The sequence below is a fragment of the Cryptomeria japonica genome, chromosome 4, assembly GCF_030272615.1.
Source record: "Cryptomeria japonica chromosome 4, Sugi_1.0, whole genome shotgun sequence".
Classification (NCBI taxonomy): domain Eukaryota; kingdom Viridiplantae; phylum Streptophyta; class Pinopsida; order Cupressales; family Cupressaceae; genus Cryptomeria; species Cryptomeria japonica.
In genome coordinates this window covers 667,212,206-667,231,195 of record NC_081408.1, presented here as the reverse complement: position 1 = coordinate 667,231,195, position 18,990 = coordinate 667,212,206, and the positions used below count along the sequence as shown (strand labels likewise).

General features: G+C 35.0%; 1 protein-coding gene across 1 annotated transcript in view; it reads right to left on the bottom strand.

The window, feature by feature from the left end:
- LOC131061847 (phototropin-2) overlaps nucleotides 1–18,990 on the bottom strand; it is a 446,814-nt gene that overhangs the window by 254,909 nt on the left and 172,915 nt on the right. The window contains exons 12-14 of the mRNA XM_057995710.2: nucleotides 18,415–18,504; nucleotides 15,836–15,912; nucleotides 15,117–15,201 (exon numbers count right to left, since the gene is read on the bottom strand). Coding sequence (XP_057851693.2) covers nucleotides 15,117–15,201; nucleotides 15,836–15,912; nucleotides 18,415–18,504 — 252 coding nt within the window. The remainder of the gene's footprint in view (nucleotides 1–15,116; nucleotides 15,202–15,835; nucleotides 15,913–18,414; nucleotides 18,505–18,990) is intronic.

Sequence of the window (18,990 nt, the reverse complement as noted above, 5' to 3'; positions counted from 1 at the left end):
GGCTCAGATGAAGACCTCAAATTTGTCAATATTGGCAATAACTACACTTCGGATGAAAGAGATCAGTTTATTCAGCTTTTGCGCCAATACCGTGATGTCTTGGCATATTCATATGATAATCTTAAATCTTTTCAACCCAAGGAGGTGGAGCATGACATTCCCCTCAAGCTTGGTGCAATTCCCTTTAGACAAAAGCAACGCCAGTATAATCCAAAAATCTCAAGTACCATTCTTTCTGAGATTCAAAAAATGCTTGATGCTCGGATTGTCTTTCCCATCCATCATTCAACATGGTTGGCAAATATAGTTCCGGTGCGTAAGAAGAATGGAGAAATACATATCTGTGTTGATTTCATAATTCTCAACCAATTGTCACTCAAGGATAATTATCCATTGCCAATCATGGACCAAGTTTTGCAAACAGTGACATGATCTAAAATGCTATCTATGTTAGATGGATTTTCAAGATATAATCAAATTGAGGTTAGTGAATCTGATCAGCATAAGACTGCCTTTTGGGTCGATCAATGCAAGAGCTACTTTCCAACGAGCTATGGACTTGGCCTTCTGTGGTATTGTGGGAAGATATATTGTAGTATATCTTGATGATCTTACTGTTTTTTCCAAAGACCGTGCGAATCATCTTTTTCACCTAAAAGATGTACTTGAAAGATGTCGCAAGCATGCCATCTCTCTTAATCCTAAGAAGTCAGTTTTTGGGGTGACCGAGGCAGAACTTCTTGGTCATATTGTTTCCAAGGAGGGGATAAAAATTGATACTGAAAGGGTTAAATCTATTCAAACTCTTCCTCTGTCGTCCAGTAAGATCGTTGTTCATTCCTTCTTTGGTAAAGTGAATTTTCTGCGGAGATTCATTCCTGACTTTGCAAATAAAACTCATCATATCGTGGATATGATGAAACGAAAGACCGTTTTTTGCTAGAATTCAGAAGGAAAAGTTGCATTCAATGAAATTGTTAAGGCCCAAAAGTGCACCGATACTAAGCTATTAAAACATAGCACTTTGGGTAAACATGGGGACAATCACAAGTCTGTGGGTAAACTGTTAATATGATTGAACCTCCGGATAGGCCGGTTCCTGAAAAATGAGGTATCACTACTCTAACAAGACCTTAAGAAAAACCTTTTAGGAAAAGGGAGAGAGAATATGAAATAATGATGAAAGAACTGCTGACAACATAAACAAGGTGATACACCAAATGATCTGAAAGATAACAGAAAAACTCTTTTAAATGCACCTGTTCTATACATATGACATCTCTGAATTCATATCACAAATAAGTGTTTCATACAAAGGGTTATTGCTCAAAAATTTGAAAGGAAATACTTTCACAAACAATTATTTTGATCAACCACAATGCATGACCTGTGATTCATGCATGAGACAGAAAATTCAAGAAAGGTTATTTCACGAATAACACAAAAATGAAAGTTGCTCTCAATCACACAATGAATAATAAAATCTGAAATGATAAGGCATGAACTGATATCTTTATTGAAATCTTCTGTCAGAAGTGCAAAAATGGGTTACAAGATACAAAACTCAGCTAGGCTTGAGAAAAAAATCCAAAACCTCTACAAACTGAAAATCTTCCTTCCTTTATGAAAAAAGCCTTCCAAAGGCAAGGAAGAGATGACTAATGCTCAACTGAAAGTCTCCTTGAGTGATCTTCAAGTCAAAAATATCTTGAAATCCGAGTAGGGAAAGGAACCCCCACAAAAAGACTTCAAACTTTGCATAATTGTGTGAAATCAGGTGTAAACACTTGGTCAACTGGAGGTTGACCCATGAAATACTCAAAAACAGGCTCTAACTGCTGGAGAACTAGCCCAAACTCATGAATAACTGCATTCCAAGCCCAAATTCGACCCCCAAATCTTGAGATAACTTCACCTATCTAAGATTCAATATTTTCCTTCCATGTGCATATTGGGAACGATTTCTAAAGACACATTTATAATAAATATTAATTGGATTTATAACTTATCCAATTAAATATTCATTTTACATTTTCATGTGTATGTGGAAGAGAAGTATGGAATCTTAAAGTTTAAAAGATGCAAAAAAAATTTAATTTCCTTCATTAGGATATCGATAGGAAATTTTTTACATGTGCATAACCATTAAGTTGAATATTTATTAATTATGTTAATGTTGCTAGGAAATAATATTTTATTTTTTTATTTTCCAACATTAATATAATGAATAAATATTCAACTTAATTTACATCCTTTAAATTTTCTAAGTCTAAAAAAGACTCTAGGGTTTTAGAGCCTCCCCACGGCTAGGCAAAGTCATTATCTAATAATACATTAGTGGGAGTTTACAACTCGACCACTATGTATTAATCATCTTGTTTTTTGCAAAGTGTAATCCCATTAAAATGAAAAAAGAGAGATGAAGAAAGGGAAATAAAGCGATGAAAACCTAAAAAGATATTTCATTTGCATTTTGGAAACTTCAATGAAGAAGACTACCGAGCTGCTAGGGTTTGACTGAAAATGAAAACTGGGAACTGCGTTGATTCATCCTTTACTGGCAGCTATCCACGACTTGACTGGTCTGCTCCTGCGTTGGAAAACATAGGGGCTTTTCTTAAAACCGTGGCATCACCCATTTTGGCAGAAAATGAGGTATTTTCAAAGCTTCAAACTGCGAACTTTGGCATTTTTGTTCGGCATGAGCTCTAGTGCTGATATTTCATTTGCATTTTCTGGAAAAAGAAATCTCTGCATATTTCATTTATTCTAAAAGGAAATTTGACTTGTATAGCAGCAATATGTAGTTTTTACATTTTCTGAGAAATTTCCATATGAACACGATGGGTATATCTTCGCCATGAACAAGATTTTCTGCAATTTTCAGAAAGGAAACTCTGTAATTTTTTAAGGACTTTGCTCAAAAAAACTTCACGCACAAAACTCTGAAAATTTGTTTTCTTATAGGTTTTGTTGGTGCGTTTTTTCACGAAACCCTTTCTACATTTTCTGATTTTTTTTTTTGTATCAATGTGTGGGTTTTCGCGTTTTTTGGAAAAACACTGCATACATTCCATAATTTCTGGGTTATTTGCATAATAAAGGAAACTCTGCAATTTTCACTTTCCCTTTGAAAATCAGCGAATGTACATTTACTCACCAGCTTTGCTTGCATTTTACTGCTGAAGAAAAACCCTCTGAAACTTTTTTTGAAGGAAGTTGCATAAATGGATTTTATTTACTCTTCTTATAATCTCTGTAAATTTCTGGGTTTTCCTTATATCAATGTGTTGGGTTTTTACTGCATTCTTCGAAAGAATCATTTGGGGTTTTTTGTTGAATCTTAAGAAGAAATTCCTGCATTTTGATGGCAAAGGTCTCTTTGCAACTCCTTACGGAATTTATGGTTTTTTTCTTGCATTTTTTGAAACTTTGCAACTGTAACCGAAATAAACCCTGCATTTTTATATGAAACCCTCTCTATTATTTCTGCACGAAAATTTTCTGGAGCAATACATCTTTGCTGTCATAAGTTTCACTCAAATGGATGAATAGCTATTTTTAGCTGAAGATTTTTACCATCACAGTGAGCAAGTCTGAAACTTACATTTATCTTGTACACTTTTGCACCAACATCTGTTACCATCTTCGCAGAAGCAGTGTTTATTGTTGCCTGTAACATTGGTTCTTTTGTCAATGAATCCTGGTGATGAATTGCCTGAGCTTGAAATGTTCGTTGGCAAGGTTGTGACCTGGCACTCCATTGCATTTCATAGTTTTGAACAGATTCTAAAAGCATTCTAATTCCTTTTACTGTTGCATTAGAATCAGTTATCATAGCTTCAGATTATCCTTATGCTTCCAGTATAGATGTGGTTTTCCTTTCCATTTGCAATATTGATGATTGCTTGGCATACTCTTTCGGACCTCAGAACTTAGGCTCCCTTGTTGCATTTCTATGGCTGCCTTTACACCATTTCATGTTTCCTGTGTATACCTGCAAGCATCCTCTGAACAATCACATAGTTTTTATGAGCTGGGCTCAACCCTTGTGGGAGCCTCATTTAACCCCACTCATAATAAACCCTCTGAAATTTGTAATTCTTTACCTGTCTCTGCACATTTAAACAAACAGTTAGAAAAACACTAATTCTTCAAGGAATGAAGATGAACTTTTCTTATTTGTCTTCCAAGATGTTTATTTTTCTGTGACGAGGGGATCTTGATTAATGATGCAAATGTATAGGTAAGATAAGTAGACATCTAGTCATTGCTTAGATCTTTTGATCTAACCCACTTCACCATTTAACTTTTTTAGGACAAGGAGGAAACTAGAGGAGAACGGATTTCAAAAATGCAGAGCTACGACTTCGAGAGCGGATTTATACCAGCCATATACCCCCAGGCAATGGCTGCTTCCTTTCTTAGTTTATCTATGCATTTTCTTTATTAATTAAGTTTTCTCCTTTGCATAGGAAAGTAAGGATTACTCTCACAGTCTTGTGTGAGAGACAATTTATTTGTAGATTACTTCTCCTAATCCTTTCTTTTGTTCTAAAGATTACTTCTCGTAATCATTTCAACTGTATAAAATATAATGAATTAAATAACAATTGAAAGATTTCACTTATGTGACTGTAATCTTTGCCTAGGTACCAAAATTTTCCATTGAATTGTAAATATAATGAAAATTTCAGTAACAGAAATCAAGGATGCAATTTCTCATGCGCCTGTGTTGGTATGTCCCAACTACCCCAAGGAGTTTATCATGTATAGTTATGCTTCTGAGCATACTATGTCTGCTATTTTAATGCAGAAGAATTCAGAGGAGATTGAATTTCCTATTGCTTTCATGAGTTGTCCTTTAAAGTCTCATGAACTCAAGTATTTTGCTATTGAGAAGAATGCCTATGCGGTTGTTAAAGCAGTCAAGAATTTCCGTTTTTACATCTTGAATTCTCATACTGTTGTGTTAGTTCCTGATACATCAGTCAAGTCTATCTTGACACACCAGGAGTTTGGCACAAAAAGAGGGAATTGGATTGCCAAAATCCAAGAGTATGATTTGGAGATTAGGCCTACAAAGCTTGTTCGGGGAAGAGGACTTTGTCAGCTCATGGCAGAAGGGATTCCAGAGAAGCAAGAATTGGATGATTCTGAAGATCTTCCCAAGGTGTTGTTTGTCAGTACTACTGAAGAATGGTATTCTAATATAGCCTTTTTCTTGACTTATGGTGAATGTCCACAACATTTGTCATTCAAGGAAAAAAGGAGTATCAAGCTGAAAGCTGCAAACTTTGTATTATGGGATACTGGTTTGTACAAAAGAGCAATTGATGATACTTTCCTCCGTTGTGTTGACAAAGAACGACAATCCAAATTACTAAAATCTTTCCATGATAAGGCTTGTGGTGGTCATTTTTCCACACCAGTGACTGCTCACAAAATTTTCAGAGCTAAGCATCATTGGCCTATGCTCTTTCAAGATGCTTTTAGATGGGTGTGAAGATGTATACATTGTGAGCAGTTTGTGGGCAAACAAAAACTTGCAGCGTTACCATTGAAACCGATGATTGTTGAAGAACCTTTCCACCAATGGGGTATTGATTTCATTGATGTGATCAATCCTTCTTCAAGTGCAGGTCATTCGTATGTTCTTACTACTACAGACTACTTCACCAAATGGGTGGAAGCAATACCGGTAATGAATGCTACTTCTGAAATAGTATGCAGATTCCTCAAGGAGAATATTATTTCTAGGTTTGGTGTTCCACACAAGATCGTGATTGATAATGCAACCACATTTTCTTCCTCTGAAATTACTCAATTTTGCTTTGAATATGATATTTTATTAACTCATTCATTTGATTATTATCCTCAAGGTAATGGTCAGGCGGAATCGAGTAATAAGAATTTGATTACCATTATTTGCAAGCTTGTGGAAGAGAACCAAAGCTCTTGGCATAAGGCTCTTTATGATGCTTTATAGGTGGACAAAATTACAACCAAAAGAGCTATTGGTATGTCACCATTTCAGCTTCTTTATGGGATCAATGCAGAGATACCCGTCACTTTGGAACTTCTTGCTCTGAAATTGGCTAAAGCGATTGAAGATCAAACTTTTGAGAATGCTTTAGACAAGAGGATCATGTACCTTTCTCAGCTGGAAGAAAAAAGAACACAAGTGGTGGACTGGATTGCTTAGCACCAACAACAAGTCAAAGTCCTTTTTGATAAAAAAGCAAAGCAAAGAGGATTCCAAGTGGGTGATCGTGTGTTGCTTTGGGATAAGCGAAGGGAACCGAAAGGTTTACATGGAAAATTTGATTCTCTTTGGCAAGGACCCTTCACTATTCACCGTATTGCTGGAGATGATAGTTTTATCTTGGCTTATCATGATGGTACACCATTTGTGCTGCCCTATAATGGCCAGCATTTGAAGCATTACTTTGAATGAAAGTTCGAGGTAAGTTCTTGTAAATAATGTTTGTATCTTTTTCTTTTGCTTTTTGTCTTTTTGTTTGTTTGTTTTCGCGTTGATTGACTCTGTGGCCCTATGGATAAGAGGAAGGCACTTAGAGAGCTGGTTTCTATTCTTTCACAATCTTGAAGGATAAATGAAAGAATTCCCCAGTCAGAGCCAGCTGTTGTCCTCATTTTTGTTTTCAAAAATGAAGGATAATTACATAAAAATTTTGTCAAAAAATGAAAATTTTACTCTACGGCATGCTTTTCGAGGCATAATTTTGCTTCACCCTTAGACTGGCTTAATCCTCAGTCCATCCTCAAACCAAGTTTCAAATTTCATTGCATTTTGGGTTCATTTGCTATGTCTTTCCTTCAATTTAGGGTTTTTTCTCCCTAACTGCAGGTGGGAAATTTTTCTTAAATTGCAAGTTTTAATGGTTTCCTTTGTTTTAGTCTTTGTAGGGAAATTTTTAGCTGATTACAAATGCACTTTATGAAAAAAGAACTTGTAACTTACTTTTTATTTCCCCCTCGATGCTTTTTGATTTTTTAAGTCATAATAGGGATTTTTTGGATAAGTTACAAGTTAATTTTAAATCGGATATTTAAAAAGTCACTTGTAATTCTTTTATAAAATTCCATTTTAGTGTTTTTACTTGTAATGGGGATTTTATTCCCCTATTACATGTGTTAAGTTATTAAAACTTGTTAAAGGGATTTTATTTTCCCTCTACAAGTTATTATAACTTGTATATCTCTCTCAAAAATCCGATTTTACTTAGAATGGAGAAAAGTGACATATTAAAATTTGCAATTGACTTTTAAAAACCCGATTTGCTCCATAAGTGAAAATAAAATCATTTTAAACTTGCTAAAGGGTTTATAAAACCCGATTTTGCCTTGTGGGAAGAAAAGTGAAATTTTAAAACTTGTAATGTGAGAATAGAAACCCGATTTTCACTACATTATGCAAAATCGAACTTGTTGCATTCTTCTAAAGTCCAGACCAACTTCTTAGGCGAATTTGTTGAAGGATTTGGTTGACATTTTCCACCGATTTTTGTGGAGAAATCTTGGGAGGAGAAAGGCGTTTATGTTTCCTTGCTATTTCCATGCATTTTGAAACTCTTCTCATGCCATTTGGTGGATTTATTTGCTGGTTTGAAGGCATTTTAACAGCAAAAACGTTTTCAAAAAATGCCACATTTTTCTTCTTGAAGTGCCACGAAACTTGCCTCTCCTAAGTTGTTTTGGCTTCTTTCATCTAGGCGTGGAGGTTGAAGTTATTATTTGACCGATTCTTCATGCTTTTGGAAGGCGTTTTTGCTGCTAATAACGTTTTTCAAAAATGTGCCAAGGGTTTTGGGAGTTCGTTCATTGCTTATTTAAGGGGTTTTCTTCTTCAATCAAATATTGTTCATCTTTTGAAGAGGCATTTTGAATTGAAGCAAGGTATGTTTTCTTTTCTTCTTGTTTCATTTTCTTGTTTTCTTGTTTTTCCATTCTAGTTGTAAATTTGTGTATATGTTGGTTTTGCCCCACAAATTGGTTTTGTGAGAGGGATTTTCCCCTTTGCAAAACAATTTGTGAATGGCATTGTTCTTCTCCATTTTCCCTCTTTACTTGTATTCGGGATTTTAAATCCCAATTACAAGTTGGATGAAAATAATTTATCTTCCCTTATGGTTATAAGAATTTAACCATGTTTTGGTGAAATTCCAAGTTGCAAAGATGAAAAATACCCATCATTCCAAAATCGGAGTTTTAGAACTGGATTGCATGTCCAAAGTTCTTCCCATTTTCTTGAAAATGACATTCCCAAAACCTTCCTATTTTTTTCCATCCATATTGCTTATATCCGTACTTTCTGTTCACGTCATTTCCCACAAGTCTAAATCTCATTTTTCACTCATTTCTCCATTTTCCGTTTTACAAGTATACTTGCATTCGGGTTTTAAAAGTCCGATGCCATGTTCATTCTTCCCAACTTGTATACTTGTAAAACTTTCCCCAAGATCCGAAATTGGTCAAAGTCAAATTTCCACCATTCCCATTTATTTCCCATCTTTCTCTCACAAATTCATGAAGTGCGAGGGTTGGAGTTCTTCCCATTTGAAAAAAGAAAAATGTTAGTTCCAACTTATTATGATGTTGCCTTAACACTTTTAAGTCTTCATCGTAGTATACCAGGTTATCCTTCAATGTCAGATTTACCATCCTCTCCTATTCCCAAGAAGATGAAGTATAAATATGACAAGTACCAGAATGAAGTTTCACCTTCGCAAGTTTCCTCTCCTTTGGATCACATAAAAGACATGGAGATAGGGCATGTGGACATGTCAGAATTCATAAAGAGAGTGGAGGATCTGCAGGATAGTAATATGCAGCGGGTATTGGACAACCACATCCATCATGCATCTTCTTTTCCAGTGGCTGCCCTAGAACCTGAATTTGTTCTTGCTTGCACCCATCACTTTGAAAAGGAAACGAGAACCATTAAAAATGATGTTGGTGACACAATAATCCGCCTTGATGCAGATACAATTGAGAAAGTCTTCAGAATACCACCAACACTTGTTTATATGGAAATTTCAAACAATAGTGCAGCCGAGTACTATGTAAAGAGGGAAAAGGACTGCAAACGTCATATTAACAAGTGGGTTCATGAGCCACGAGCTGCCTTTACAAGGTGGGCTAAGTTGTACCATTGTGACTTTAAGTGGGAAATTGGAGACATCATTACTCTCCTTGATGGGTCTTGAACACACTAATTTTTTTGAACCCTGGATGTATCAGTCTATCATGTTCATAAGGCAATCCCATCATATATCATAGGGAGAGATTATCAGTGATGCTTTGTGCGAGCAACTTGTAGCAGTCCCTACCACTATGACTTTCTACATGAATTCATACTTGGTGTATTTGGTAGCGTCACTCAGACATTTCCCTAATCTTTCTACCAAGGGTGATCGCTCGCTTATACCTGTGTGGGAATATTATGATCAGCTGCCTTTGAGACCCAAAAGATTACAATTTAGAAGAGTTCAAGATGCATTATTTGGTTACTTCATGTGCCAGTTTGACAAGACTCTAAAGAATAGAAGGGTGTCAGATGAAGCATGGGAAAGAGTAAATGAGTATGGGTGCTTATTTCTTCAATTCCCAACTTTCACTTATGTGAGAGTCAGATGATACAGTGGGCAACCATACATGCTCCCTAGATACCCGACTGATAAGATCATTCTTATGGAGTTGGGAAGACAGATCATGGTTGTGCACGCTCATCAATCTGTCAGACATAAGGTCGAAATGGGGATTTCTACAACAAACCCATTGAAAATTGGCCGGTATTCTCTTGTCACATCCGTCAAAGATAAAGCTATGGAGATTGAGATACAAGAGATATAACTGGAAAGGGTGGCCATAGTCACTTTGGTTGCCGCCAATGGCTCAGGGATGTCTATCTCCAACTGTGGCTGCTCCTACCTAGTCTCCTTTGTATTGTCCTCAGTGTCAGTGTCTGGTATCTCCTCATCCCCAAACTCGGATGTTACCTCAATCAAATGAACCTTGCCCTTGCCCATACAGCGGTGCCCAGGCTCCCAAGGCTCTTTGCAGGAGAAGCATAGTTTCCTCCTTCTCAGATCATTCTGTGTCTCCTGGTCCATCCTAGGAGGTCTAGCTGTCTATCCATCTCTAAACTGTGAGGTATTGGCCTTCTGTGGAGGCCTTGAGTCCCTGAACGGCTTCTTATCAGTCTAATAAGAAGTAGGAGTGCTGTCTAGTCTCAATGTCAAATCTATGGCATCCTTAAGAGTGGCCGGCTTGAAAGCACGTACCCATCCCTTAAACCTGTCCTGTAGTCCCTCAATGAATAACATCACACTGCACCTCTGAGGCATATCAGGTACCATAACTGCAATACGCTGGAACTCATTAACATATGCCTCTGCATACTTAGTTTGTCTCAGATGTGCCAACTCCCAATTATAGAGCTCTGTGTCCTTACGGTCAAACCTAGAAATGAGGCACTCAGTGAACTCTGCATAGGAGTGGACCATGGCGTGGTCCTGGGTGATCAACCCGTGGTGCCACCAGTCATAGACAACCCCATCTAAATGCAAGACAGCAAACTGAATAGCATCATGCTCAAGCATGGGTCTCAGTGATAGATATATATCGAGCTTGTGCACCCACGCTCGTGCACTCGTACCACTAGTCCCATCATATGTAGCCAATGTGATCTTCCCAGTAGCTCTACTGAGGTCATAGTTCTGTTGTTGAGGCCTAACGCCCTGGTCTCCTCTGAACCTAGCAGTATCTCTACGCTATGCACAATATTGAGGAAAAGGAAAAACATCCCTAACCTCTGGGGGTAGGGCTCTCCACTCAGCTGTAGCCGCCCTGACTGAATCCTGAAATTCCACCTCTTGTGGCTCTACCTATACCGGCTGCTCACTTGGTATAAACCGAAGAAGTAATGGTCTATCACTAACTGGTGTATGATGTCTCTCACGCCTAGGGGAATGATAAGAGCTCCCAACTGATGTATGAGATCCATGACTATGCTAGCTTCCAGCCACAGACACTGATCTACTCCGTCTGCCTCGGTGTCCATCCAATTCCAACCGCTCCAAGGTAACCTGTATTCTATCTAAGGTCTGAACAATCCTGGGCCGGGTAGTGATGAGGGTCCTCATCAGCTCTCTCTCTTGTCTATCTTCCTCAGCCTGATTTACTCCAGTGCCCACCTGTTCATCTGCCATAATAGGTTCCTATTCTCTTCCACACTCACACTCGTACTAAGCTCTTCTGCAGGTATAATATCTGTATATGTCACTTCTTCTTGGATGCATAGAAAAAAGAAAGCTTAACCCCACAGGCTGGTAGGCAAATAGCTCTGATACCACTGAAAGATCCCAAATGGATCCTTTTGCTGTTGCTGCTGTAAATTCTTAATTAAACATACTATATTTTGTAATTTTCTGGTGATCTTATAGAATAGACAGAAGTTGCAGAAAGGGATTGTTTCTTTTTGGGTTTTGATGTTATAAGTATGTGATAAATAGCAACAACTCTGAAATAAAACAGTAAACAATGTTCATATGTAAGAACACTTAAGCAATCTGAAAATAGTGCAAATCATACCAGGCAAATAACCTAGTTTTGTATTTAGCAAGAATCCATACATTTATTTGGAGCTGTTCTCAATCTAGATTGATGCCAGATGGAGGAATATTACTGGCAACGAACAAGGAAGACCAAATAAGCTGAATACAACCCTTCAAGCCAACATACAAACAAGGCGTGGTTGCAAAGGAGGCGTGGAAGCTACTGCAAATCACATGCCAGCTGAAATAGACCAGCCGCCCTGTTGAAACCTCCAATATGCACGCTGAATCTTCAGGCCAAGACGATGTGTCTTCTACCTCTGACAATCTTTGTGCAATCCTGGATAAATCCACTGTCAACTCCTGCTGAGGGCTATGTCCTAGCAAGCTCAGACCTGGGGTTTGCGTCGCAGACCAAAATCACTCTTCCAGAGCAATTCCCAAATTCGCAAGTTTCAAAATGATCAAAGATGCTATCAATTAGGTTTTCATCTCCTTATAACTTCTTTCCCTTTGCACGTCGAACCCTAAAGAATAATAAAGCTTGCGCTTTATAATTAAAGTGACACTTTCCCAATTATGGTGTCAAACCAAGGTTGAAAAACTCGGACTCGGCAATGACTCGACAAGCCCAAATTTTTTTAAAAACTCAAGACTCGCCAAAACTTGGGGAAAAACTCGGCAATACTCGGCAACTTTATCGAACATTTTGAAAATACAATTTTTTTTAAATATTATTCAAAAACACACATTTACACCAAATTTGTATAACATATATTGATTTCCATGATATATAAATCAAAGTTTGAGTTAAATACATAGCATAAACCAAAAAACAAGTGCAACATGTGAATTAGAGTATCGTATATGACAATATACGTATTAAAACATATATAGGACATTTATATATTTTATTAATAGGACATTTATATATTTTATTTATATACTCTAATTCACATGTATTAGGATATTTATTAATACGTTTTAACTTTTAATATGTATATAATACCCACAGTAACATATATAGGACATTTATTAGGAGTACGACATATATTAATACATTCTAATATAGGACATTTTATATATTTTATTTGTATACGTATTATAATACCCACAGTAACATATATAGGACATTTATTAATAGGGTATTATATGCGTATGTTACTGTGGGTATTATTTACGTATTATATATGACAAAAACAATGTCATATATAATCCTTAAAACGTATTACAAAAAAAATGTCATATATAATCCTTCAAACCGAAACGTATTACCCAGTGGGCCAGTATATTAATACGTATATGAAATCAATATATAACCTGCAATCATGCCTGCAATATAGCCCTCGTCCCTTGGATTTTCGTCTGCAATCTTGCCCTAGTCGCGCATTTTTTTCATGCGTCGTGCCTACAATTGCGTCGTGTTTTTTTCCTCTCGTCACGGCTTGAAATGAAATAAAATTGACCCCTTTTAGGTTTTTTTCGACTTTAACACTTTCGTATTAATTTTCACACCGTTTTTTTGCCCGCGTTTTGGCGATTATCAGCGATTTTTGCAGGATAAACTCGCCGCAATTTTTAATAAAACCCGTCTGCGAGTATATCCGCGAGTGACTCGCGGCCAACTAGGGCTCGCGAGTACTCGCGGGTTTTCCATATACTCACAGAGTTTTTCATCACTGCGTCAAACTATAGAAAAATATCACTTTATTGCGAATAAATAGCTTCAAGCATCCAAAAAGACTCTGGGAGGTAAGAATCATGTAGCAAAGTTCAAGACCTTTCCAACGAGCTATAACACATAGGCATATCAAACCAGATGAAGCCAAAAACCCCTTATTACTCCGAAATGGCTATATACATAGCCTCATTTGAATTTATTTAATCGCTAACTTAGCAAATATTTAAATATATTAAAATATTTCCATAGATCCAATTATAGCCCAAAATAACCAACCAAACATGAATCTAACTTTGTCACCTGTCTGTGATTGATGCCAAACAAGATGGGCCAACTGGCAGTCCCATCCCTAAAATCTAGGGATGCTCCTAGAAACTAGGAAACACACCCAATCTTCCTAAAACTGAAACCATGGTATGGTCCCGTGGAACCTCAAATATGGAAAGCGCCACAACCTCCTAAAAAGTAGGGAATCTCCCTAAAATCAAGGAACTACTCCCAACAACCCACAAACTGCCTGAAACACCAACTCCTGATATTGAATACCCTGTGTGAGTCTCTATCCACCACTACCAGCCTACGAGACCCCCATAATAGGCTAACTCACATGTCTCTACTAGACAAACTAAAGAGGGGACATGACAAAAACTCTGCCGAATTTACAACAAAGAAGTCTTTGAGCTTTCATGTGTGAATTCAAGAATTGAAAGAAATTGAAGGAAATTGCTCAAGCTTTGAGTCTTTGTGCTACATTCTTGAGTTTGTGTTCTATATTATCTTTTCTTGCAAGTGTTTCTTAAAGAGATTAATCGAATTTGATTTGCAGTCTTTGTGCTGCAAGTATTTGAAGTTAATATAAATTAGAATAAATATTCTTTCGAGAGGAGCTGTAAGTCTTTGTGCTTACACTTATTCTTAAAAGAGTTTGGAAGCAAATTTTGTGAGAAATAGCTATGAGTCTTTGAGCTTATACTACTTCCCACTGTTTTATGTAGAAAAGAATAAGATATTTCAGTCTTTGAGCTATTATAAATTGTTCTTGATAGCATTACTATAGAAAAGGGTAGATAGGACTTCATATAATCAAGACTTTGAGCTTGATATTGTTGTCCCATCCCGAAGGAAGTGATGGAAGTCTTTGAGCTTTCAGGAAACTTTATTTCCTTTCTCTCATTTCATTTTAAAAACTTGTTACTACTGTTTTATGTTAAATTGCTATCACTTTTCTGTGAAGAGAAAAGGATATTGGCCTTATTGAAAGAAGAAAGACTGTTGGCCCATGCCATTTTATTTTTAAAGTTGTAGTTAGATAGGGGGAGCCTTCCCTTAATTAGGAGAGTTTTACTCACACACTGTGGTTGAAACCACAATTTTGTATATTTCCCCAAGTGTACAAAATTTTCAACCAACAACTATGTACAATGAATGCTACGGCATTGATAGTATGTCCAAGCTTCTCATGTGATCATTGTTAAAAAGAAGGTGTTGGTTATGTTCTTCTCATATGTTAATTTATCTACTATACAATCTCAACAAGTTTATTAATTTTTGAAAGGTATATTCTTCATGAATCCAAAACATAAATTCAGAAAGACAAACTAGATATAAACAATTAAGTAGAAAAACAATAGAAAAAAAATTAAAAATTTTATCATATTTTTGTTAAAACAACAAAATATTTTTATTAAAGAAAAAAAAATATCGAATAAATTATAGCATTAGTTACTGGCATAAGTCAGCCAGATCTATGCCCAACATAGTCAAATCATCATCTACTTAAAATACCAAAAAGGGAACTTTGAAATATAATAATGCATTTTTAGTATTATGAATCCAAATATTAGTGATAGATGAACCTTATTTCTATTTAACATCGTTGACTTGTCCATTGCTTTCATTGCATATAATTCATTGGTGCCACGCAATTCAACCAAATGTACACTGCATCAATAAAAATAAAAATGCTCAAAACATTTATCCAATTTATCATCTATACTCTTTTAGAGCTTGTATGCACTTTATCCATAAAAGCTTATGACAATCTATCATTTAATTAATTTTATCATTAGAAAAAAAATTGAAATATACATTTTATTTGACTTGAAAATCATATTTATATTCAAAACTCTTATTCTTTTTTCTAGAACATTTTAAATGTATTAGCTGATTCTAACTATGAATCACATGTTTTATATATTTTGCTCTTGTACAATGTCTTTCTGATTATCATCAGATCTAAAATATTGTAGACATGTAAAAAAAAATTATAAAGAAGAACTCACTACAATAAGAAATACAAGAGTCATAGGTGAGACTACTGGTACAATTTTCATTGGCAATCTATTTAACTTTTTCATAATACAAAGTAAAGGACCACTGCCGCATATTTCATTTTTATATGTTAAAGTTCTTTTCTATAGTCCGTTTCTGAAAATGTGCACTTCTAATTAAAACGTATCTATCAATGCAAATAGGGACTTGTGTCTGTGATGCAAAAGAAATGCTAACTAAAAGATGGAAACAGGATATATGTTCATTCCATATCTACATAACTAGAAAATTGATAGAAGGCTACCTTCCTGTATCACCACATCCTAAAGGTCTGATGGGTTTGAAATGCTTTAAACCTATTTGCTCACCAGACTCCTGTATCTGCAACCAGAGAATCAACATTAGTATCTTATGGATGGGAATATATTCTTTGTATGAAGCATAAATACACAAATAAAATGACTAAGAAGAGGTGAGGTTATTTTTTATTTTTTTATTCAACAGTGAAAAAACTTTCATCCTTGATTAATTAAGGGGTTTAGCCTATCAGATATTAGTATAGTTTTATTGATGAGTAAAATGTTTTTAAATAGTTTTCATCAATATGATACAATTATATAGGAATTTGGATTAAAGAATGCATATCTGATGATGTAGAAATTGGATTCTGAGCATTATGAATATTGTTCTTATCACATTTTATAACTTTAATTTCTCATCCAAGATCAATTTTTATTGATTTTAAAAAAGAATGCCACTTTTGACCCCCTTTTGGTCTCCCATTTCTATGCACATACTCTTGATGTCCATCTTTCACTTAGCCCTTTATACTAATTTGGGTGCCACTTTATCTTTGTCCCACTTTATTTTTACAAGAAAAACATGTTATTTTGGTGCCCAATTATTTTTACTTTTACATTTTATGATTCTCATCAAGGATTTTCTTAATGAAAAAAGCATGGATGCTTGTAGTACTTTTTAAATAATTCTTAAAATATGCTGTAAACAATTTTAATCTTTTTATTAAAAATGCCTCATTTTTCTATTCTCAAACATTGCACCATAAAACCTTTAACTTCAACAAGTTTTGCATAATTTTACTTCTTGAAACCATTTTTCCCCAATGAAGCTTAAATATGTACTATTGAGATTCTACCATTGTCATCCATCACTTTTTGTTGAAAAAGAAAAAAAATTCTAAAATTGAAATTTGTGCATATCTCCTTAATCTGGAATACAATAAAAAAGAAAAAAAGAAAAAAGCATACTTTTTCTGAAAATTTAAAGTTTGATCTCTAGACTTGATTGAAACTACCAATCTTTAATATTGGACTCTCTAAAGTGACCACTTTATGCTTTGAAGATAAACCTCATATATCATTGTCTTTCAATCTACTGAAGAAGATTTGTCTTAACTTCAATCCTTCCTACCCATGCCTAGTATATACTCTCATTGTCTTTCATTGAACTTCACCCTTTCTTTTCTCTCCAAGTGTTGAAGCTAAAACCTCCTTCTGGGTTCATAGTTCAATAATCTTCATAACAAGCAACCAACAAATATCATTAATAGACCAAAACAAACCAACACCTAAAAACTTAATTGCTTTGAAAAGAAAGACAATATAGTTGACATTGATGTGATAAAACAAAAAAAATTAAACTATTTTTTAGGGGTAGAAAATGTGGGCACCAACACAGTTTTAACCCTAATTTTGTGAGACATATTGAGAGGAACTAAATCAATGACTATTTGTTAAGTCTCAAAATTTTTGATCAGATATTCTAAATTTGACTTTTCCTTTCACCTAAGATAAGAAGTTCTTGGTATTCTTAGAAAAAAGGTTAATAAGATTCTTGATCCCCTTGTTATAGAATTTCAAATCATGAATACATAGGGCCTTACCAAGTGGAAAATCTTGATAAGAAAGAATCTAATCATAAAATGAGAGCCCCTTGTGAAAATCATTGCCGTCCCACAAAAGGTATGGTTTGGTGGCTTCTCAATCTTTCCATATGCTTTTGATGACAAAAGTACACTAGATACGTGCACTCCAACTTGCACAGTTTTACTCACAAAGATAATGAGTACAAGGAAGGAGCAATGAATTTGCGGGATGTAGACCCAAAGAAAATTGATTTGGATAGTTATGTTGTTGCACAATCTTCACTTTTTAAGGAGTCAAGTAGCCAACATACTTTTACTACAAGTAGCAGTGGGGTTCCATGTGGTTCTTCTAATCTACTTGCCTCTTCTAATATTAATGACAATGATGATACTGCTCTTAATGGAGAACCATATGATGTTGATTACTAATTGTATTATTATAATATTGAACAATGTTAATCAATCATGACATTAAAGTTTAACAAATTAATAATGATTTAATATAATTATATTTCAAATTTTGAAATTTACAATATTTATGATGATTTTGTTTAGCATATGCATGATATATGATATTTTGAGCTTAATTTTTTTTTTATATCTTTTTGTATGGATATAGCTAACATATACTCAACCTCGGCCCCCCACCACCCTGACCCCCCCCCAAAAAAACTGATCTATTATACCAATGTGTAAACCTCAACCTAATACCTAATGAAATACACTTTGGTTTCGTTCTAGCTATATATTTAATCCATGCCACCCAAATTATTGTAAATTACTTACATTAAAAAAAGCATTATAACAAATATTCCAATAATGATTAGATATTGCAACATAGATCAATTGCTCATTACATTTGTAATACCATTCTTAATAGGGTTCAATCATGCATGAATATATATATACACATGAAACAATATATTGAACACTCTAAATTTATTTAAATGAAAATTGTTTCAAAAGATAGAAAAGGGTATCCTCCAAGAATTGCATACCTTCTTAATTGCTGCCCAAGAAGAACAACCCTTTTTATGAGGCTTAGCCAAAACAAGTTCGGAATGCATTATCCATAAGTCCTCGGGTCTCTACACATTAACACAAATTAAAGGAATAAAAACATTAAAAATGGTATAAAGTGGAAAATTTTAAAGTTTAATCACATAATGGTTTACAAACTCACATGATGGTAGGGGAACTTTCAAAGTTTAAGCACATGATGGTGTGAGTATTGTAAACCATTATGTAATTAATACAATACTCACACCATCATGCTCTCATTTCATTGTACCCTTAGTACCCATGTGCACAATACAATATAGTCCTAAAATCCTAATAGAATGTTATATTGAAAACAGGAACAACCAGTATAACAAAATTAAATTGGCACTCTTAACAAATCCCTGTAATATCTCAATTTTGAAAAAGAATTAATTAATTAATTTAATTAATTAAGTTGTCCAAATTATTGATATAGTTTTATGGATAGCTTGATTAATTATTTTAATTAATAATATTAAGTTAATTATTTATAAAGTTATCAAATAAATTAAAAATTTAAAGATGACTTTATA